Genomic DNA, 21,925 nt, shown 5'->3' with positions numbered 1-21,925 from the left:
ATCAGTGGAGTGTGCTCCTCAGTGGAACACAGGCCTCGGCAGCACCAAGAGAACGGCATGTTCCTGCCCAGAACCTCCAAGAGCCACCACTCTGAAAATGGGGTCTGCCTGCTTCCCTGGCCAGAACAGGGGCTTGCCCAGCAAGGTGCTCTTGTATTTGAGAAACTCTTCTCATTTTCTAGAAGAAAGCTCTGCCTATTGGACTTAGCATCCTCTGCTAAAGCCAGGATACATTCAAGGAAGCGAGAAGCAGAGGCAGCTCAGCTGCTTTATTAAGTCAGTGAAAAAGTAACTATACAGATTTGAGGTGCGAGAAGGGAGATGCGCCGACTGGGCCCCAACCCCTGAGGCCCTACCTCCATGCTAGATGGCTCCAGTCCAGTCCAGGGTCTGAAGCGTGGTCCCCACGTGTGTGCATCTGAGCACAAAGCCATCTGGATGCCCCAGAGCAGCTACTCGGGGTGCAGCCACTGTGGAGGGCGAGAGCTCCCATGCCCAGCAGCTGGGCCTGAGCAGAGGCTGAGGGGTTGGGCCCTAGAAGCGGCCCAGCACGGTGGCCAACAGAGCCATGCGGATGTACATGCCGTTCTCTGCCTGGCGGAAGTAGGCTGCTCGGGGGTCTGAGTCCACCTCCACACTGCAAGAGAAGGCAGAGTTACTGCCCGGCCCAAGACAGCCTGAACGGGACTGAGTGTAGGCCCCCGCCCCCGTGCCCCCAAGCACAGCCCCAATCTTGATGCCACGTCACCTGATCTCATTGACACGGGGCATTGGGTGCATCACCACCATCTTCTTCTTGGCCCGGGTCATGATGTGCGGAGTGAGGATGAACTGGCCGAAGCACTGCGGGCAGGGAGGGGCCCCGTAAGCACCTCAGGGCCGCGGTGGCTACGAGCCCATGGAGCCTGGTCCCCCACCACCAGTCCCTGGAGGCAGTTATTACAAACGAGGGGCCCAGCCTTCCTGGCTGCTAGTCTGGAATGCCAGCAGCTACCCCGGGCTGCTCGTCCCCGCTTCGCACTTACTGCTTCATACTCCTGGGTGGAGCCGAAGCGCTCCTTCTGGATGCGTGTCATGTAGAGTACATCGGTGTCAGGCAGCGCCTCCTCGATGCTCTCAAATTCCTCCTAGACGGTGAGGCCCGGCCGGGGTGAGCACAGTGCCTGCACTGACCGCCCAACACAGGTCCCTCCCCACCCCGCCCACGGGAAGCCTCCCAGGGCCTGACCTGCTTGGTGCCACGGGAGGCCACGAAGGCCCGCACGTCAGGGGGCATGCGCAGGCTTGGGGGCGCCACGTAGCGCAGGCTGACACGGTACTGGGTGAGCAGGCAGGCCAGCGAATGCACCGTGCGGCCATGCTTCAGGTCGCCCACCATCGTGATCTGGGCGGGGAGTTGGTGGGGGTGGGTGGCAGCCCGTCACCAGGAGGGCCCCCAGACTAAGCACACTCCTCACCCCCATTTTGAAGCTTTCAGCCTCAGGACCAGAATGGAAGCCTCCTTGATGCAACAGGCTCTGAAATGCAGAAACTGCTTCCCACCTGCCTCCCTCTCCAGACTGTCCAGGGCAGGCCTCCGAGCCCCCCCTGCACTCTTACCGTCATGCCATTGACCGTCCCAAGCTCCTCCCGGATGGTGAAGATGTCCAGCAAGGCCTGGGTAGGGTGCTCTCCAACCCCGTCCCCTGCGTTGATCACTGGCCTCCGGCAGTGCTTGGCTGCCAGCTGTGACACGGGGACAAGGAAGGAGAATCCTTTCTTCTGAATCTCAGGGACCCCCACTCCCCGCCACAGTCCCACTTCTCCTGGGTCCCCTCACCCATCTGGCCCTACCTGAGACCTGCAGTTACAGGCAGTGTCTGCAGGTCCCGCCCAATCGATCCTGCCCTGGCGCAGAGGCTGGCCTCACCTCCACTGCCCCGGGCTGGGGGTGCCGCAGCACAACCACATCAGCGTAGCAGCTCATGGTCTGCACCGAGTCAGCCAGGGACTCGCCCTTCTGGACGGAGGACGTGGCTTCGGAGAAGCTGAGCACAGCGCCCCCGAGCCGGGCCATGGCTGCTGCAAAGGAGCTGCTGGTCCGTGTGCTCACCTCGTAGAACATGGAGGCCATCACCTTCCCCTGGGAGGCAAGATGCGTGTGCGTGTGTAGCTGTGTCCATCCCGGGGAGCATGTGGGGCTGCTGCCTGCTTCCTCAATGTGTGCTAGAGGGGTGCCGAGAAAACCCTTCCCCCAAACCTCCCTGTGTCCCGTTGGGGCCCTGGCATCTCCAACAGTGTGTTCCTGTGAGCTAAAGGTCTGCCTCCAAAAAGCTACTGTTAAGCATCTGAATCAGACGTTTGTTCTCTGGGAGAGGAAATACCCAGTTCTCTCCCACGAAGACATCAGTATCAACCAAGGGACTGGGTTACTGGGCCCATGTGCTGGTACTCAGGGCTCGCAGGGCAGCTGCATACGGATCAGAGGAGGGCCACCGCAGAGGCGGCCTACAGAAGCAGGACCATCAGAGCAGGGCTTACCTATGGAGGGTGCGGACTCCCATGGGGGAACCCAAGGTGGGGGAGGGAGACCCCTCTGACTACTTTTGGAACCCTGCCCACTGGGGCTGCATCCTTAGCCCACAGCCCTGACCCTGACCTTGAGGATGTCGAGGCTCCGCTCCTTCTGTACCATCATGCGCAGCGTGTGTGCCACGTTGAACAGGTGAGACATCTGAGAAAGATCCCGAGTCAGCTGGAAAGGGTGTGGCCTCCAGGGCTCCTGGCCCCAGCTCTCCAGATCCTCACAGCTCTGGGTGGCCCCCTCCTCCCTCCCCCAGGCACCTGATCCTTGGTGAACTGCTGGACGGACAGGATATGTTGGCCCACTAGTGAGTGCAGCAGGGGTGAGGTCTGGGGGTGCAGCAGGCCAGGGGTCCCCAGGTTCTGGGGTGACGCCTGTCTAGGTACTGGTGGTGGAGGGTAGCAGATGCCATCAAGGGTTCCCATCAGCTCTGCAGAGTGAGGGGCGTGGCAGAAGAGGCTGGTCAGAGGGTTCCTCCTACCCAGGCCAGATCAGAGAGGTCCCCAAAGGTGAGCGAGTGTGTGCTCAGGGCAGTGTCTCACCTGGCTCAGCTGCCTTGCGGGAGGTCTTCTCCTTTGGCTCCTCAGCTACAAACAGGGCGACAGGACAGATGTAAACCTGCAGCTGGGGTGTGTGAAGAGCCCCAGCTTCCTGGGACTTTGGATCACAGTGTCTGTGTTAAACCAACTCACACCACGGCAGCGGCAGTAGGTTAGCTGAGGGCAGGGGTGGCAGCTCTGGGCATGGACCCATGATTTCCCACAGGGGCTGTTGGGTGTGATCAGCAGTGCCCTCCCAGGACCCTCCCAGCTGGCAAAGGGATCCTAGGCAAGGGGGGCAGCCAGGCCCACAGCAACCGACAACCTGGATTTTACCCCACGCTCTGCTGCCCCATGGGGTCCCAGCTCCTGGGCGGAGGAACACAGCTGCCCACAACAAAAAAGGGCCTGTGAGAAGAGGCTGGGGGATGCCTACCTCACGCTGGGTGGGCTGATTTAGGCACAGGGGGGCACAGGAGGTCAGATGAGGATTGGGGTGGTAGGAAGGACAAGGGAAGTGGATGGAGGGACTAGAATAGCTCTGAGGCCACAGAGCCCCCAAACTCGGGCCACCTGGGACACTGCGGGGGAGAGGAGCCCGTCCCTACTCGTGTCTAGGTCCAGGCGGCCCCACCCTCTGAGTCACAGGATCTTTCTCTTACCTGGCAAACCTGGGTCAGAGGCTCGGTGGATCCGGGGAGGCAGGTGGAAGCGGCCATCAGGGAGTGCTGGGCCGCTCCGGCGGGGCCTCTCCGGGGTCTGGAGAGACAACACTGGGTAGTGACGTGATCCTCCTCAAGTTCAGTCCCTCAAGAAAAGCCAAACTGCCTCCTGTCCACGCCATCACGCCCCTCAACCTGATCTCCCACTGGGCTGCCCCCAGCAGGCGTGGCCCTCTGGGCTCTTCGAGATTTCTCTCTGGTTAGGTTAATGGATTAGTGTTTCCCACAGGAAACCTCCTAAATTGAGTTAATTTGCAGTAGACAGGGTAGGTGGTGAGGATTTTAACTGTTAAGTGACGAACCTTCCATTGCCCCTGAACCACCAATTAAAATGTTTGTGCTGTTTATACCTTCTCCTGACTATACCCCCAGGCCCGCCACCCAGCCCTGAAAATTACCGTGGTTAGCTCACTGGCAGCCGGGGCCGAGGGCGTGAGCTGTGGAACAGCACCCTGGGGCCACTTGCGGACGTCCTGTCCATAGCCGGGTGGCACCAGCACCTGCGGACAGAAGGCAGGGAGGGCAAGTGAGCCAGGCAGTCAAGAGGTGGAAGCTGGCAAGCAGAAAAGATGCCCCGGGGACCTGTGCCTGGAAGGGTAGTGGGACCATGCTGACCTGCTGGGGTGGGAAGAAAGCGGCACCCAGCAGGTCACAACTGCCCAGGCCTGGGCCACACACATACCTGCCCGTCAATATAGGCCACCTCCCCACGCAGGACCACACGGCGGATGGTGCCCTTCACCTTCTGCCCTTCAAAGGGTGTCCAGTGGGCCTTGGAGAAGGGCATGTGGCTGGGGACTGTCCATTCGTGCTCCAGATCCACCTGCCAGAGTCATGGGTCATGATGGGCACAGGTGCCACATGAACCCTCTCCCAGGACTGGAGAGGCCCACCAGCCCCTGGCTCCACCCCTCCACATAGATGTCCTCCTGAGGGGGCTCAGGAAGAGCCCGCCCACCCCTGGCCCCACCCCACACCTCCACATAGGTGTCCTCCTGAGGGGGCAGGTGGAAGATGCGCCGAGGGTTGTGGTGCAGTCGCTGCAGCACGTCGTCCAGGCTGAGCCGGCCCTCGCTCACTGCCGTCAGCAGCAGGGGCAGCATGGTCTCCAGCCCTGGGAAGCCGGGGGGAGGCCGGGGCCCACACTTCTCCTCCACGGTGTGGGGGGCTGGGGGAGAGAGCACCACCCTCAGGACAGTGGCCTCCACGCCTGGGGAGTCACACATGCCACCAGGAAAGGCCTCGCTACCAACCCCGACTCTAGCTTTTCCTGGGAATCCTAAGACAGGGAAGCTGGGACTGCTGCCATCTTCAGGGCCCACACCTTCCACCCAGATTCTCTCATTTACTGTTTCTCATTTGCTCATTCATTCTCTCAGTAAATACCTATCAAGTGCCTATGACAGACCAGGAACTTGGTTGGAGTCCCACCCAGACCAAGCCCAGGCCTCATGGAGCCCAAGGTCCTGGCCCAGATCCCCTGGGCCAGGGGTTACGTCCTGGGCCCTCTCACCGTGGTCGGAGGCAAAGCAGTCGATGATGGCCATGTTCTCCCATAGGGCTTCCACGTCCTCCCGGGAGCCAAGCTTGGGCCGAACCTCCCCCTTCCCGGGCCCCAGACGCTCCAGGTCATCATGGCTCAGGAACAGATGGTGGGGTGCCACCTCACAGGTCACCGGCAGCCCCCGCGCCTTAGCCGCTTTAATCAGCAGGATCTGGGGGATAGCGGGGAGACCTCGAGGTGGGGGGGGTCCCTCGAAGCCCTGACCTGCACAGTCCCCGCAGCCAACCTCCCCTCCTGGAAAGTCACGGGGCAGGCGTGCTGAGCCGCCCCTGCCCCCAAGGACCATCCTGATCACCTGGAGTCACTGGGAAAGCCACAGGGGCGCCCCTGGGGCTCTCACCTCCTCCTTCCGTGCCACATGACAGATGTGCACCGAGCGCTGGGCCAGCTGGGCCACCATGAGGACGGCTGCGACACTCTGCCGCTCGGCGTGGGCCACGATGGGGAGGGGGGATGGCCATGTCTCGAAGTGCTGGGGACAGGAGGAAGGTTCCGGGACCCTGCAGCGCCCGAGCCCTCGCAGGGCTCCCGACTCGCACCGCCGCCAGCCTGCCGTGAGGAGGCCCTCAAACCAGGGGCACTGGTTGGCTGGCCCCGCCCCCATTCACCCCCTACCTCCATCCACTGGGCCACACTGTCCAGCCGCAGTTTAGAGAAGGTCTCGTTGAGGTAGAGCTTCAGCCCCGCAGCAGACCCAGCCACAGTGCCCAGGGTCCCTGCATTTTCCGACGAGGCTCCGAGGAATAAGGCATAGTCACAGCGGGCGCCGGCCTCTGCCAGCTGGAAGGGATACATTTGAGATAGGGCCCATTGGCACCTGTGCCAGCCTGGCTCACGTGGCCTGGCCCCTGGGGAGGGGTAGAGGGAGCAGGGTAGAGGGAGGTGGAGGAGGCAGGTGGGGGATGTGGGTCACCAGGAAGCAGGAGAACCAGGGCTCACCTTCTGCGCCAGGGCCAGGGCAGGGGCATCAGTGATGGGGGGCCGGGTATTGGGCATAGCACACACCATGGTGACGCCCCCGGCCAGGGCAGCAGCTGTGCCCGAGGCAAAGTCCTCCTTGTGTGTCCCCCCTGGTTCCCGCAGGTGCACATGGACGTCGATCAATCCTGGGAGAACACACAGGCAGCAGGTTGGAGGGAGAGTCAGAGACTCAACGGGCATCAAGGTAGGAAAATAAGCAGCGACTGACACCAGTGAGAGGTGGTGAAACTCTCAGTCAGGGGCATCGCGGATGGAGAATAAAGAGCTCAGAGTGAGGAAGCTTCTGGGCCGTTCCCACTCTGAACAGTCCAGGGCAGAGTGGGCCCCACGGCCATCCTTCACCGTAGCCCCTACTGATGTCCAGGAGCCAGGTTCTCTCCCGAGATGTGCTTACCAGGCAGCCGCACGAGCTTCTGGGAGGTCATGCAGTCAACATGCGCCTTCAGAGGAGGGGCTGGCCCAATCTGTCCCAGCGCCTGCAGGGGGAAAATCAGGGTCAGCAAAGATCGAAGGGCAGCCTGGGAGCTGCAGATGGGGCTTGGGTTTTCCCATAAACCAGGCTTCTGCCTCTCTACATCCACACTCTCTCTTTGCAGCCACAAAGCTTGATGACTAGCGAGGCCGCTCCATACCGAGATTCCCCAGCCCCAGAGCATGCTCACTTCTGCCTCCTCCCTTGCTGACACTGGCTGCCCCAGTCCCAGCGCCCGGGGTCTCAGTTACCTCCACAAACAGTTTGGTGCACTTGATATCAATGATGAGGGGTACGGAGAAGTCAGCGGCCAGGCGCCGTGTCCGGTAGCCCTTGGTGACGAAGGAAGAAAGACGCCGGCCCCCGGCCCCACGCATGGACAGGTTAATTACGAGTTCAAAGTTTTTCTCAGCGAGCTGCTCCAAAATGCTTCGCTGTGGTGGGGACTCTCCATCCACTGCCTCTTCAAAATGCCAGTCCACAGCCGTCACCTGTGGCCCAGAGACAAGACTGGAGCAACCTGAGCCTGGCAGGGGGCCAGGAGGCCAGCCTGAAGGGAGTGGGGAGGTGGCCCAGGAGCCCACGAGGAAGAAACAGAGGACCCACAGCAGGGGACCAGGCCACTTCAGTCTACTGCAGGCAAAGCATTTTTCTTGACCAGAAAATCTTTACACTGTGGTTACCAAGGATTCTGCAATACGGAGCTCACACAATACACAGAGGAAAGTATGGAAGGAAATATGCCAGAATGTTAACAGTGGTGGAAAGATCACGACGGATTTTTTTCTCTTGTTTTCTGTATACTCTACTGTTCTACGTGGAACAGATGATTCATACAATGACATGGATAGCAGGGAAACAGGGAGAGAATCCTGGGTGCTCTCACATCTCAGAGGGTGGGCAGTGGGTGGGTTGGGTGTGGGGGGTCACCCCATACCTTGACACCATGCTCTGTGTAGAAGTCAGCGGTGCCCAGACTGGCGTAGAGGCTATAGCCCAGGCTCTCCAGCAGCCTCACAGTTGGGAGCAACTCACTTTTGTTCTGAAGAAAGGAGGATGAGGGTGTGTTTCTCCTGTTCTCCACTTCAAGTTAGCCCTGGCCCAGGGAGCCATGGCCATCTGTACCCCACCCCCACCTCTTCAAGGCCCACCCTAGCCTCCACCCCACCACTCCCTACATGGGTTCTTACCTTATAGCTGCCAATGGTCAGCAAGATGTTCTTCTTGGGGATCTTAAAACCAGTACTGAGCATGGCCTTGAGGTAGGCTTCGCAGCGGCTCTCCCCAAAGCCAGCTACTTCCCCAGTACTGGTCATCTCCACACCCAGCACCACGTCAGCCCCCGCCAGGCGGGAGAACGAGAACTGGGGCACCTGAGGGAGCAGGAGGTGAGAGCGGCCCACATCCTTACAGCAGGAGGGGTGGCAATGATCCCCTCTCTTGGCCTTCTCCACACGGGGTGAGCCTTCCCTGTACTGCCCTACATGAACCCGCCAATCGTTGGCTACTTCCCAAACGTGCTTGCACTTCCCTCGGCCTCCATGAGGCTACTCCCTGGCCTTGGAACACTTCCTCAACAAGCTCAGCAAATCTCAAATCTTGACTGTACTCCAAGGCTCAGTCCAAATACCACCTCTTTTCTTCAACCTTCCCGGGTCACCCTCTGTGGAAGTGGCACCTCCTTGAGCATTTCGTTTCGGTCTCTACTCTGCAGGTTTATCACACGCTATTCTAGAAACAAGCTGTTTGGGAGCTGACTTCTCTTGCCTCCCATCACTAGAGTGGACACTCCTCAGGGAGGAGGGCCATCTTATTGCCCTGACCACCTAGCAAGGCCTTGCCCACAGGAGGTACTCGCTTTATATGTCAATGGGCACATGGCTTGGGCAGCAGGTGCACTCCCTCCTGCTATCTGCCTCCCTCCTAACCACTAACCTGGGGCTTCGGTCTTCCTTACCTTCACCCCCACAACTCCAGAGCCAGTCATGAGTCCCACAGGCTCCACTTCTTCCCTCATGATGACCCGTGTCGCCAAGGCTACTAGGTCCACACCTAGTGTCTTGGAGACGAAGGGGAAGGAGCGAGACACACGCACGTTGCATTCAATGACTTTCAGCTGGTCGTCCTGGACAGACAGAGATTGGTCAGGCCTTCTGCAAGTGGGCTTGCAGAAGACCCAGTAAATCGGGTCTTCCCCTCACTCATTGTTCTGTGGGTCATTAACCCAGGACAGGGGGCAGGTTGACTGTCACAAACACTGAGGGCCTTAGATGTGACCCTGCCCCACCAGGTCTCCTCCCGCAGTGAGGGTTCCCCAGCACAGTGGCCAGCAGAGAACAAAGAGGTGCCACAGCCCTCGGGTCCCTTTCTTTAGCCCCCTCTTACTACCTTGGCAATGAGCTGCAGATTGAAGGGTCCTGTGACCTGCAGCTCCTGGCCCACGGCATGCACAATGGCTTTGATCCGCTCCAGGGTTTTGGCAGTGATGTCCTGCGGTGGGGTCACCAGTGTGGCATCACCTGAATGCACACCTGCATTCTCCACGTGTTCGGAGATGGCGATAGCTGCCACCACACCATCACAAGCCACAGCATCCACGTCAATCTCCTAGGGGGGCAAGGTGGTGATCAGCAAGGGCCATTTCCTTCTCTCACTTGCCCCTGCAGGAAGCTTCTCTGCCTTTAAGAGCCCTGGTACAACCCGTCCTTCCCAGATCAGAGACACGGGAGTCGCCTCCGTGGCTGAAAGACTGCCTTCAGAGACTCATCTGCAGCATCCCACCTTGGCCTCCTGGATGAACTTGGAGATGACCACGGGGTGCTCCTTGGAGACAGCTGCTGCACTGCTCAAGAAGCGCTCCAAGTCCCCATCGGTGTAGGCCACGTTCATAGCAGCACCACTCAGCACATAGGAGGGGCGCACGACACAGGGGTACCCCACGGTCTGGCAGAACTGGCGAGCAGACTAAGGGCACAGGGAGCTTAGCTGTGTTGCGCACACTCACCCATGATGCCATCTGGCCTCCAGCCCCTGACCAGGACCCAGCCCACCTCTAGGTCACTGAGCTCCCTCCACTGAGGCTGGCTGATACCAATGGTGTCCAGGAGCCGGGAGAACTTAAAACGGTTCTCAGCTGAGTCAATGGCTTCTGGGGAGGTGCCCAGAACCCGACACTGTTGCCGATGCAAAGCCATGGCCATGTTGTTGGGCAGCTGCCCGCCCATGGACAAGATCACACCTTCAGGGTTTTCCAGCTCATAGATGTCCATCACCACCTGCAGTAAAGGAGGAGAAACAGGTGGTGGTTAACAGATAGGGTCAGGGGCCTGAGCCTTCTTGCTCACTGCCCTTTATCCTTCACCCAAACCCCCTCAAACCTCACAAGTTCCAAAGAGTCTGAGGTTTGCCAGCTGCTCCTACTTGACAGGCCACCTAGGCTCACAGGCAGCCTGCACCCGTCTCACCTCAAAAGAGATTTCATCGAAGTAGAGTCGGTCACACATGTCGTAGTCGGTGCTGACTGTCTCTGGGTTGTAGTTCACCATGATGGTCTTATACCCCATCTGCAATAGGAGGGGAAGGATATTCAGCAATCAGGTGGGTGGATAGCATGAGGAAAGGAAGCCCAAGTCCCTACTTCAGAGAGTACTGCCTTGGCTGTCTGAAATTGCTATACAGGACGCCTGCCTTGGGAGGGAAGGTACTGGAAAAGTAGACACGGAGTTCTGGAGAGGAACCACGTGTAGGGCACAGGACGGCCTAAGGGACCCCCAACCCCATTAAAGCCCTATGACAGATGTGAGGCACAGTAATGAATAGAAAGTGCCAGGATCAAGTATGGGGGGAAGGCGGCTGCAGAAGCTGATCAGTACAGCAGAGAGACCCATATGAAAGACGAGCTTGGAGACCTTTCGCAGCTGCTGGATACAGCCCACGGCACACCAGTCAAACTCGACGCTGGAGCCGATACGGTAGACGCCAGAGCCAAGGACTAGGACGTGGGGTGTTCGAAAGGTGAGGTCATGGGTGGTGCCCCAGTATGTCAGGTACAAGTAATTTGTCTGGGCCGGCCACTCAGCTGCAACCGTGTCAATCTGCTTCACTGCTGGGCAGATCCCTAGTTCCTGACGCAGCTTGCGAACAGCCAGCTCTGTGCTAAAGAAGGGTCAGAAATATAGACCATGGGAGTGGGGAATGGCCCCAGCAGAGGGCAGAGATCCAAGGGAGGAATCAGAGAGGAAAATCCCAGGGATGAAGGGCAGTGGCCTCCAACACCCCCCACACACACACACACACACACTTTTCCTCCTGAGGGCCCTTTCGGAGTACAAAGGTTCTCTGCCCCAGGTTCTCAGCCTGAGATCCTCCCACCATCCCTGACCTGAGGACCGCGAGGGCAATCTGCTTGTCTGAGAAGCCAAGGCGCTTGGCCTGATGCAGCAGGTCTGGGGGCAAAGGTTGTCCACGGTGTTGCTCTAGCAGCTGGGTGTGTGCTACGATCCGCTTCATCCGGTGCAGGAACCAGCGGTCGATGCGAGTGAGTTCATACAGGCGATCCACTGAGTAGCCAGCCCATAGGGCTGCTGCCACCACGAAGATGCGCTTGTCTGTTGGAGTCTCTAACTCCTAATGGGGAGAGGGCGGACAAGCTAAGCTTCAGTTTCCTCACCTATAGAAACAAGTCTAATGATACATCCCCATAATAAAGAAAAATGAAACCACAGAATTCTCAGCAAAGTGAAAACACAGCGAAGTCCACTAGTGACTGGTACTAGTATTACCGGTAACAAGCTTGGGGGCTGGGGACACAGAGAAGAAGCAGGGTACATTTTGAGAGTGCTGTCACGGGTAGGGGAGCCACTTACCATATCACTGACGGGCTTGACCGTGTGATCAAAGCCCACGCAGTTCTCATCCACCATGCGCAGAGCCTTCTGGAAGGCCTCCTCAAAAGAACGCCCAATGCCCATGACTTCACCTGGAGGAATATGATGTGAGGATTGAGGGCCAGGGGGCACTGGTGTTGCCCAGAATGTCGGTAGTTTACCGTCAAATCTCTCTGGGATGTTCTCAAGCCCACAGTGGTGGGTTTATGTTGTTTCATTGAGAATCTTACACTTGCAGCTTTTTCTCCCTACCATTTTCATGTGGATATTGGAACAATCACAGAGGCCCAATCACTGATGGTTATCCATTTATTTGGTTTCCTTTATTCACATTGTGATGATGTAATCTGGGATCTGGCTCATCCTTTAAAACTTTTTAAAAGTCTGGGTAGTAAGATGATCCCATTATTCTTTGAATTCACTCAGGGTTAATCATATTTCCAACAATCACTCTAGAGTACTTCTTCCAAATGTTTTATACAAGATTATAGTTTACGTAAACATTTATCCTGCTTTTCCCCTCATTGTAAGCTTTTCTCACATTAGTGTGTGACTTTGTTACCAGCAGTTTAACTCTTGTGTGATTTCCATAAAGTGACTGCTCACTCACTGAAGGACACTTAGCTTTGAAGTGTTCATCACTGTAAATAAGGCGGTAATGCTATCTGGGATTTAGTTTATCTCCTGAGGATATATTTTCAGAAGTGCATAGGCAATAGGCAAGGTATGTTTTCTGGCCCTTGATAAGTATTAATTGCTTTGTAGAAGTCTGTGCTTTATAATACAAAGTATTGGGTTGGCCAAAATGTTTGTTTAGCTTTTTCCATAAGCTATTATGAAAAACCTGAACGAAGCTTTTGGCCAACCCAATATAAATTTAACCAATCTTTTAAGAAGCGGGTATAGTCATTTAAAACAACTTTTGCCAACAAGTAAAAATAATTCTCTCATTTTAACTAGATTTCTTCTAACTACTACTAAGAGGAAACTTCCCTCCTATACCCAGGCCTGCTTATTGATTTCCTCATCAATGAAGTTTGTTCATGTCCTCTGACAATCTACCCTAGAGTCTTCAAATATCTCTTACCAAATGTATTTTTCTATTTACAATTCTAGTATTTGTTTCTTTACAAAAATTTTCAAAAACATCAAGATGGTACTGGTAGTGTTAAGGAAGAAGATGAGCGATTTTGTTCAATTTCTTTGTAATGTGGTTATATGATAAAAGTTTTTATCCTGGGGAAAAGAGAAACCCAATGCACTCACATGCAAGCCTAGAAAAAATCCTAGAATCATATAAATCCCCAAATTAATGTCTGTGTGATAAGATTATAGGTGATTACTCTTCTTTGGTAAAACTACCTTTTCTAATTTCTCAATGATTCATGCATCTTACTTGTATAATAAAAGTTACAAAGAGTTACCAAAGAAGATCAAATTCCAAGAATACTCAGATATAAAATACTTAAATCTCTCATTTAGGAATCAATCTTTGATTGTCCTATTTTCAATCCACTTCTCTTCGCTACAATTTATGGCTTCGTTCCCATGTTTATTATAATTTTCACATAACAGAAATTCATCTCCAGAAGGAACAACTTGGCAGTCTTGTAAGATTTCTAAAAATCAAGTAATATCTGAGCTTAGACTTACAAGTTTAAAGGCTACTACTGCTGTTAATGGAAATTTGGAGCACAGTAAAAAGCTGTTATCCTTAGCTGGTGGCAGCTTGGTACATGCACATGCTTGTTTTAGTAGAAATGTTGTGGACGACAAACTAAGGGAACTTAAAGAAAGGGTCACTGTAAGGCAGCATACTAACTCAATTACAGTATTCTTAACATTGCCTAGAAGCTGACCATCAAATCCATTCATTACTAATTGTCTCTGTTTCTGTGAAATTTCTCTTACATCCTGCTCTGATCTTAAACATTGTATTGAAAAACATGTGAGGGACTTCCCCAGTGGTCCAGTAGTTAAGACTCCATGCTCCCAATGCTGGGGGCCTTGGTTTGATCCCTGGTCAGGGAACGAGAGATCCCATGTGATGCAACAAAGAGTTTGCATGCTACAACTAAAGAAAGACCCTGCATGCTGCAACCAAGACCTAGCGCCACCAGATCAATTAATTATTATTATTTTTTTTAATTTAATTTAGCGACCATGGCAGGAAGTGCCCAGAGGTGATACATTTGGCATGGCTGCCACTGTGCTGACTTGGCCTTAGAAGAGTTCACAGTAAACAGCAGTCATTTCCTTGAAATACTGGTATTTAAACAAGCATGGAGAACAAATTGTCACTGGGATTAACATCCTGGGGATGAGGCCAAAGGCAAAATGCTATGAAACACTGTGGGTGGAGTTTCATGGAACTGGTCTCACCCATGACAGGTAACACAGTGTAACAGAGGAACATGCAACTAGCAACAGATCCAGTTTTCAGCTCTTGGCTCTGCCCTCTACTCAGCCACACACTGTGGATACCTGCTTACTCATCTGTAACACTAGAGATGAGAATCTGATGGCTATCACCCCACTCCAAGATTTCTGACATGCCATCTGGGAAGTGGAGGCAGTGTGGATACGGATTTCCAGATGCCTTGGATCCTCGCCCCTGGGGAGAACCACTATCTTAGTTGGAAATGTCCCTATTAGTTCTGAGAAACCGCTCACAACAAGCTGCTCATACAAGAGCTGCCAGGGAGCTGACTCTATGACATTCTAGGTTCTTGGGATGTGCGGGACCCCGTGAGGTGATCTGAGGAGGGGTCTCTGGGGATATGTCTCTCACCCACGCTCTTCATGCAGCTCCCAATCTTTGTGCTGACGCGGAGGAACTTGCTGAGGTCCCAGCGAGGAATCTTCACCACACAGTAATCCAGACTGGGTTCAAAGGCTGCCGTTCCCCCTGTCACAGAGTTCCTGCGGGCCATCAGGTGGGGTTGCCAGGAGGACAGAGCAGGAGATAAATGGTGAGCTTGCAGATAGTGCTCTCCCACTCACACCCAGGCCAGTGTCTTTTTCCTATTCCTTGTCCCATAAATGCTTTTCTTCCCCCAACTCCCACGATCTCACCCCCACCCCCCACCCCATCTCTTCCCAATCCTTGTACCTGAGTTCAGGCAGAGGGATGCCCAAAGCCAGCTTGGCTGCCACATAGGCCAGTGGGTAGCCTGTGGCCTTACTGGCTAGGGCAGAGCTGCGAGAGAGCCTGGCATTCACTTCAATGATGTAGTACTACAAAGAGAGAGGACAGAGACTAGATAACTGGCCTAGAAGGCCTCAGAAAGGCAGGATGATAAAGCCCCAATCCTATCAAAAATATTCCTAGTTTCTGCTCCAGGGTCTGGAGGGTTAAAAGGCTTCTTGGCCTAGAGGCCCCCAAATTACAGACGGTGCTCCAGCAGTAGAGTATCAGCCCCACGGCCTGGAGTCTCACCTGCTCAGACTCAGGGTTCAGGGCGTACTGCACGTTGCACTCCCCGACGATTCCGAGGTGCTGAGTCACCTTGATGGCCGTCTGCCTCAGCAGCTGGTACTCCCTGTCATTTAGCGTCTGGCTTGGAGCCACCACGATGGACTCCCCGGTGTGGATGCCCAGCGGGTCTAGGTTCTCCATGTTACACACCTGTGAAGGTGACCATGAGGTCACCACCACAGGGAGTGAGGATGGGCAGGAGGCTGCATCCCAGGGTCCTGTTGCCTCTGGAGATGCGCCCATCCTGGGTGTGAGGACACCAAACTCTCAAAGACCTCAGCCCTGCCTGGGCTCTTACAACAGCTCACGCTGCCTTACATGACTGCCCCTCCTCCATCACTCACCGTGACACAGTTGCCATAGGCATCTCTCACCACCTCATACTCAATCTCCTTCCATCCTTTCAGGGACTTATCTACCAGCACTTGGCTGGTATGGGCAAAAGCTGGGGCCACGAGAGCAGACAACTCCTCTTTGTTAGAGGCAAAGCCAGAGCCCAGGCCACCCAAGGCGTAGGCTGCGCGCACCAGCACAGGGTATCCCAGTCTCTCAGCAGCTGCCTGGGCCTGCAATGAGCACAGATGAACAAACAGATTAGGTCTTGACTGCGTGTTGTGCAGAGGGCTCCTGGGCCCAGAGAAAATATGCAGTCAAGGAAACGCCACCTGTCTCCTCCCACCAGCCCTTGAACCTGCTCAAGAGAATTCGCTGCCTCGCTGGGGGCCACATGCTCTCCTATCTCTGCCATCCTGGAGGCGAAGGCACGCCGATCTTCAGTCAACTCAATGGTCTCCACGGGTGTGCCCAGGACCCGGACTCCGTACCGAGCAAGCACCCCAGCCTTGGTCAGCTCCACACCACAGTTCAGAGCTGTTTGGCCCCCAAAAGTCAGTAACACACCATCTGGGCGCTCATTACGTATCACCTGGGGGAGGAGGGAGGTGTAACAGGCATTGAGACCCTGGGGTTAAGGAGGGGATCACAGAATTGGCACAGGATCGCCTGGCCCATGTGGGTCCTCTCTGCAGTCCAGCCTCGCCTGAGTCATACCTGGGTTACGTAGTGAGGTGTTATGGGGAGGAAATAGACCTTGTCCGCCAGCCCCTGTGAGGTCTGCACGGTAGCGATGTTAGGGTTGATCAGCAATGTCTGAATGTTTTCCTCCTTCAGGGCCTTGATCGCCTAGGGGGATAAGGATGGCATATCAGCCTCGACTAGAGAAGCAAGATTTTTGGTCTTAGACCAGCATTTCTCTTCCTCTTCTCCCTTTCCTGGACTCTCAGTCCCTAATAACTGACTTCTCACCTTTCTGTGTATTCCCCAGTTCACTTGGGTCACTTGTTCCCTACAACCAATGTTCATCCCTAAGCCCTATTCATTCTGAGGGCCACACACCCAGAGGGGAAGCAATGGACGCACTTTACCTGAGAGCCTGAGTAGTCAAACTCGCCGGCCTGGCCGATGGAGAGGCCCCCTGAGCCCAGAATCAGAACCTTTCGTGGTGCTGTAAGCCCAGAGCCTGGGGTGGGAATCCCAAGGAGACAGAGGCGCTCAGCCAGCCGCTCTCGAACTACGGAGGCAAAGAAAGACAGTACATTAGAGTTGAATGAGACCTGAGAGATCATCTAGATTAACCCCTCACTTTACGGAAGAAACCAGAACAAGACATGCCTCTAATGAGTGGCAGAGGTAGGACCATAAACCCGGACTTGTGACTCTGGAGTTCCTTTGAATGGAAGAAGCATGAATGAATCACTTTGGCTTGGTTGCCTTCCCACCCCTCCTGCCTAACCTCCCAAACACCTCTCAGTTTCCCGAGGCACATTCATCTTATGCCTACCCTGGAGCCTGTTCTTAGATCCCCAACCTAGATCTACTCAAGTGCTTACCTGTCTGGCCCCCAGGGTTTCCAGCTGCAGTTTCTTTCACAGTTTCCAGAAAAATGTCAAAAAGAAGTTCCATATCTGAAGGGCCAGCTTGATGCTCTGGGTGAAACTGGACACTGTTGAAGAGAGGGGATCATGAAAACTGCCATCGTCACTGGTGGTCTCAAAGGCGGGTAGTGGGAAGACTGACGGGGGCCCATTGCTGTGATTTCTTTTTTGATCTTCAAGTCTCAGTGGGCGTCAGAGCTGCAGAGATCCAGGCATTGTGCCAGAACCACGTGGGCTTACCTGAAGAAGGGCAGGCTCTCATGTACGATGCCTTCGTTGGAGTGATCATTGGCATTGGTGAAGAGAGGAAGCCAGCTTGCTGGCAGCGAGTCTGTTTCCACAGCAAATCCATGGTTCTGGGATGTTAGAAAGCAGCGCCCGGAGCCCACCAGCAAGCATGGCTGGTTATGGCCTCGGTTCCCATATCTGGAGGCAGAAACATCCTGAGTCACAGGCCCCTCTCACCCTCCCTTCACTCCTGCACCAAACCCAGCTCTGGCTGATCTCATGATTCTCACCAGCCCCCAGTCCAATTTCAACACTAATAAACACCAACTCTATTCTATTCTCATTCCCAAGACTCCCCACCCCTTGTGCCCCCACCTCATCTTGTAAGTCTTGGCCCCAATGGCTAAGGCCAAAAGCTGGTGTCCCAGACAGATCCCGAAGACAGGTCGGGGGTTTGGTTCAGATAAAACACGGCTCAGTGTGGATACCAAGTTGGGATAGGAGGCAGGGTCACCAGGGCCATTACTCAGGAAGAGACCCTCATACTCTGGAGTGGGCAGAAAAGATGATATCAAAATCTATAATTCAACTAGAGAGACACACCATTAGAGCAAAAGCCCTCTTCTCCCCCTTCTTCTCTGCAACTCACTTCAGCAGCTGGACGGAGGACCAGATCTTCCACACACGCTGCTCGTCTGAGGCCTTGTACAGACCCAAGCTACTCACCTTGACTGTCTAACGCGTGGTCCCAGGGTACCACAGTGACCTCTGCCCCACGCTGGCACAAGCATCGGACCTGATTATACTTGAGGCCACAGTCCAAAGCAAGGATCCGAGGGGTACCCCCTGCGTTGAATACCTGGGGAACCTGAGGAGTAAATGGTTGACAGCTGTGAATAGTAGGTATAATGTGCACACAACCTGTATTCTGGAGGCCTTTTCCAGGTCTCCCTCAAGTGTTCACAACCAGTCTGGACACAGTGTAACTACTGTGCTTAGCATGAAACACTCTCCCACTCTATCTCTGTACCTTAGTGGAGACCTCTGGCACCAGGGGGCGGGCATTGGGGTCCAAGAAGGGCAGGGTTGAAGGTTCTGTCCCATCCTGGACCAACTTGCCCAGCAGAGACCCTTGCTCTCGCAGCTTCTTAGTCAGCTCCCGAGTGTCCACTCCTGTTGAAACAGCAGACTCTGAGAGATCACTCCCCCAGTGCAGTCATGCAGGAAGTTAAAACTTCGATTCTAGAGCCCGAGTCACCCACGGCTGTCCTCTGGGCATCAAAATCCTGGGCTGTCCTTCCAGAACAACCCCACCATAAAGTATTCCTGCCTCCAAGTACCACATTTGAATTGAACCACCGCCCCAGATCTGTTTATAGAAAGTAATACCAAGGGACAAAAGAAGACACTAAATGACAATACAAGAATATTATCAAACAGGTTTTTTTAAAAAATTAGAAAACTGGAATAATTTTAAACACTCCCTGGATGTTTGATATTAAGGAATTACTGTTAATTTGTTAACGGTATGGTAGTGTTATTGTCATCATGTTTTTACAAGGGTTCTTTTTCATAGATATTGAACTCTCAGTAGATGAAACGATATTATGTCTGAGATTTGCTCCAAAATAATCTGGAAGTTGTAGTAGTGGTGATGAAATAAGTTTAGCCCTGAGTTGATGAAACTGGGGATTCATTATCCTATTCTTTCCTTTTGCATGCTTGAAATTTCCCATCTGAGTGAGAGCTCAGTCCCTTCCCCCAGTCGAATCAGGTACATTCTATCGCAACCCTGGACTCAAGTCAAAAGGGTCCACAGAGAGCTTCTCTTACTTCTTTCTACCCGGGTACCTATGTTCCATCCAGACACAGCAATGCTTGCGCCATACCTTGCAGGCCTGGTATGCCATGTTGTTGCAGCCACTCGTGCAGAGTGCAGCTGGCACTCCAGTGGCTGGGTGTGGGACAGCACTCTCCCACCACCAGTCCTGCCACGTGGATCCCCGAGGATTCAAACCACTGTCGATAGAAGGAGACGGTGAGGAGCCCAGGGCCACATACCTCCCCGAGCCATCTTTTCCCACTGCAGGGCCATGGACCCTGCACTTCAGCCACAGTGAATGACCTGTCATTCCTTTAACAAGCCAAGCACCTCATGCTTCTGGCTTTTATCAGCAATGCTGCCTCCCACGTGAAACACTGAACACATGGGCCTGGGGTGCCTGATGGCACTGATATGACAGTGATAACTGAGAGGACATTTTCCTTTTCCCTCCCTTTCATCTCCTTTTCCATGAAGTCGCCCCCATTCTCACCAACTGCAGCTGTGCCTCCTTCTTAGAACTCATCTAAGTTCACTTTTACTTTCACTTGTCTCGCTATTTACATTGTATTACAAATGTGTTCATTTGCCTTCATCAGAGAACTCCGAACTCAAGAGCAAGATACCTGACATATGATAATAGTCAATGAAGCTTACAGAGGGCCCACTTCATGCCAGGTATTATAACAGATGCTGGGGGGCAAGCATGAGCACGAATAGACAAGGTCTTGTCTTCAGGATGTTAATTTGCTACTCAGGGAAGCAGAAAATTAAGGTAGTGTAGATAAGATCATATTCTCAGAGTAAAACAATACAGAACAGGCAGGGGCATAGTACCTTACTCAATAAAAATAAAGGCTCAGGGTAGAGTACTAGGCATGATTATTACACCCCCTCCATAAGGGATTATCATTTTAAAAAGTAACATATTTGTTACTCAATACATAAGCTTATAATAACTAAGTAGAGAAACAGGCTGTTTATTGGGGAGGAAGTGGCATTATTTAAATTACATCTGCTTAGTGGTAGAAGGTTTAAGAAAGATGAATGTTGAGACTGTTCTTTAGGGATGCAAAGGCTAGTCTGGCAGAACGCTCCATGGCTAGATGGTCGAATCCTGGACATACATTTTCGGCATATATGCTTCAAAAGCATCAGTGGTGGGCTGGGGGCTCCTGAAGGCTTTACTCATCTTGGTTCTGAAAGGGCCTCAATTTTGCAGGTGTATAAACTCAACTTTGACATTGTATCTAGAGTTGACAAAGCTGAAGACTGACGTAAATTAACCAAGATACTGCATTATAAACTAGAACACAGTGAATTCATAGGTCGTTAGAGGAGTGGTTCTTTCCGGAATAACAGGCGTGTGTTTTACCTAGAGTTTCTTCTCCCAAGTGTCAGGGTGAGTGGTGAAAGCATATGAAGAATTAAAGGCTCAGTAAGCCTAGTATCAGAATAAAATGACTTTTGAGGAATACTGCACTGAGGCTATGGTGACTATGATGCACGTGTTGGTTTGTTTTTTTACTTGAACTCTCAGAGGGCAACTTAGTTTCCAAATTCCAGAGGAGGAATAGGAAAAACTTCACTGAGAAGGAAACTGTTTTCTTATCTACATGTTAAGAACTCTACTGAAAAGTGGTAAAAAAAATGAGGCAAGGTAAGTAAAGCAGGTTTAGATGATTATCAGCTTAATTGATTTGGTAGGAAAACTAGGACTTACTACCATTGAGAAGGGTGTGACCCTGTATTCCAATCTCTTTCCCATTAATCTATACACTCTTAAAGCTTAACTCTGATCACAAAAATCTTATCCGAGCTCAGATTCTTTGGCTTGATCCAGCACTTTGTGCCTCTCAAGGCACCTAACAAGCCGCGCACAGGGCCTGTCTATCACTTCAGTGTGTATCAGCTTTCTCTAGAATGACTAGCGGAATGGCTGTGTCTTCACTAACAGTTAATAGCTACTGATTCGAAAAGGAATGTAGAACAAGCATTGGTGTTGGCTACCTTGCTGAGCCCGAACTCATCCACTTCATCCGGGATTCCGTAGTTACCGATCAGAGGGTATGTCAGCACTAAGATCTGTGCTTTGTAGGAAGGGTCAGTCAGGGCCTCGGGGTAGCCGACCATACCGGTTTGAAACACTGCAAGAAAGAGGCAGAGCTCGGGCTTAGGCAGGGCATCCTTCGGAGCACTGCGAATGCCCCTGGGCCGTAGGGATACGGAGAGGGGGCCGGGCTGGGGAATGGCGGGGGAGGGGGGTGTGCAGGCGGGAAAATGGCGGGGTCTGAGCAGAGCAGGCTGGGCAGAGAGGGGCATCAGAGAGACAGATGAGGTCGGCAGCCAGCCCGGACTTGCTTACCCACTTCCCCGGCAGTCGACACAGCGGCCCCAAAGGGCTGGCCCCGCAGGACCGACCCGTCCTCCAACACCAGGGCGGCCATGGGAACGGAGCTCAGAGGCGGGGGTGATCACAGAGAACAGGGAAAGCGCAGCAAGCCCCGGTCGATGCTAGAACCACCAGATGACTGCGCGCCCGGAGTCGGTCCACGTGGCTCGCCGCGCCGCTGTCTAGAGCCCAGCGCGTTGTAAACCGCGCAGGAGCCCAGGCGCTCTGGGCGGCGGCAGACTGCGGCGGCGCAAGCAGCTGGCGGCGTGAGGGGCGGGGCCGGGAGCGTGAGGGGCGGGGCCAGGGAGACTAGCGGGTAGGGTCACCTCTTACCAAGCGCGAAG

The 21,925-nt window shown here is 53.9% G+C and overlaps 1 protein-coding gene across 2 annotated transcripts; it reads right to left on the bottom strand.

Moving 5' to 3' along the window:
* Positions 1–254: 254 nt before the first annotated feature.
* On the bottom strand, positions 255–21,849 carry CAD (carbamoyl-phosphate synthetase 2, aspartate transcarbamylase, and dihydroorotase). Of its 2 annotated transcripts, XM_070379261.1 has the most exons (45): positions 21,555–21,849; positions 21,200–21,336; positions 19,257–19,386; positions 18,398–18,540; positions 18,094–18,235; positions 17,743–17,914; positions 17,380–17,565; positions 17,095–17,207; positions 16,630–16,775; positions 16,256–16,387; positions 15,897–16,130; positions 15,550–15,771; positions 15,167–15,355; positions 14,840–14,964; positions 14,519–14,649; positions 11,707–11,819; positions 11,223–11,467; positions 10,750–10,996; positions 10,306–10,404; positions 9,892–10,116; positions 9,623–9,805; positions 9,230–9,448; positions 8,799–8,966; positions 8,032–8,214; positions 7,779–7,883; positions 7,093–7,332; positions 6,764–6,845; positions 6,328–6,494; positions 6,004–6,168; positions 5,729–5,860; positions 5,338–5,539; positions 4,802–4,992; positions 4,507–4,647; positions 4,223–4,324; positions 3,765–3,861; positions 3,439–3,489; positions 3,106–3,150; positions 2,824–2,993; positions 2,639–2,713; positions 1,910–2,122; positions 1,600–1,725; positions 1,229–1,384; positions 1,026–1,127; positions 749–843; positions 255–637 (listed from the first exon to the last, which is right to left on the bottom strand). In XM_070379261.1, the coding sequence occupies exons 1-45, from the start codon at positions 21,634–21,636 to the stop codon at positions 535–537; spliced, it is 6,726 nt and encodes a 2,241-aa protein (XP_070235362.1). In that variant the 5' UTR covers positions 21,637–21,849; the 3' UTR covers positions 255–534. The 2 variants fall into 2 exon arrangements, with proteins under 2 accessions (XP_070235362.1, XP_005895789.2); XM_005895727.3 differs by lacking the exon at positions 3,439–3,489.
* Between the last annotated feature and the right edge of the window lie 76 nt (positions 21,850–21,925).

The sequence above is a fragment of the Bos mutus genome, chromosome 11, assembly GCF_027580195.1.
Source record: "Bos mutus isolate GX-2022 chromosome 11, NWIPB_WYAK_1.1, whole genome shotgun sequence".
Lineage (NCBI taxonomy): Eukaryota > Metazoa > Chordata > Mammalia > Artiodactyla > Bovidae > Bos > Bos mutus.
Note: the sequence above shows the minus strand (reverse complement) of the source record. Positions and strands in the feature narration are given on the sequence as shown.

Coding starts and splice junctions, on each gene's coding strand:
- CAD (XM_070379261.1), bottom strand. CDS start 21,636: ATGGCCGCCCTGGTGTTGGAGGACGGGTCGGTCCTGCGGGGCCAGCCC. Junction 16,776..17,094: donor AAACCCTGGGGGCCAGACAG/GTAAGCACTTGA, acceptor TTGCCTCCGTAG/TTCGAGAGCGGCTGGCTGAG. Junction 8,215..8,798: donor CTGGAGTTGTGGGGGTGAAG/GTAAGGAAGACC, acceptor CTGCTCCCTCAG/GTGCCCCAGTTCTCGTTCTC.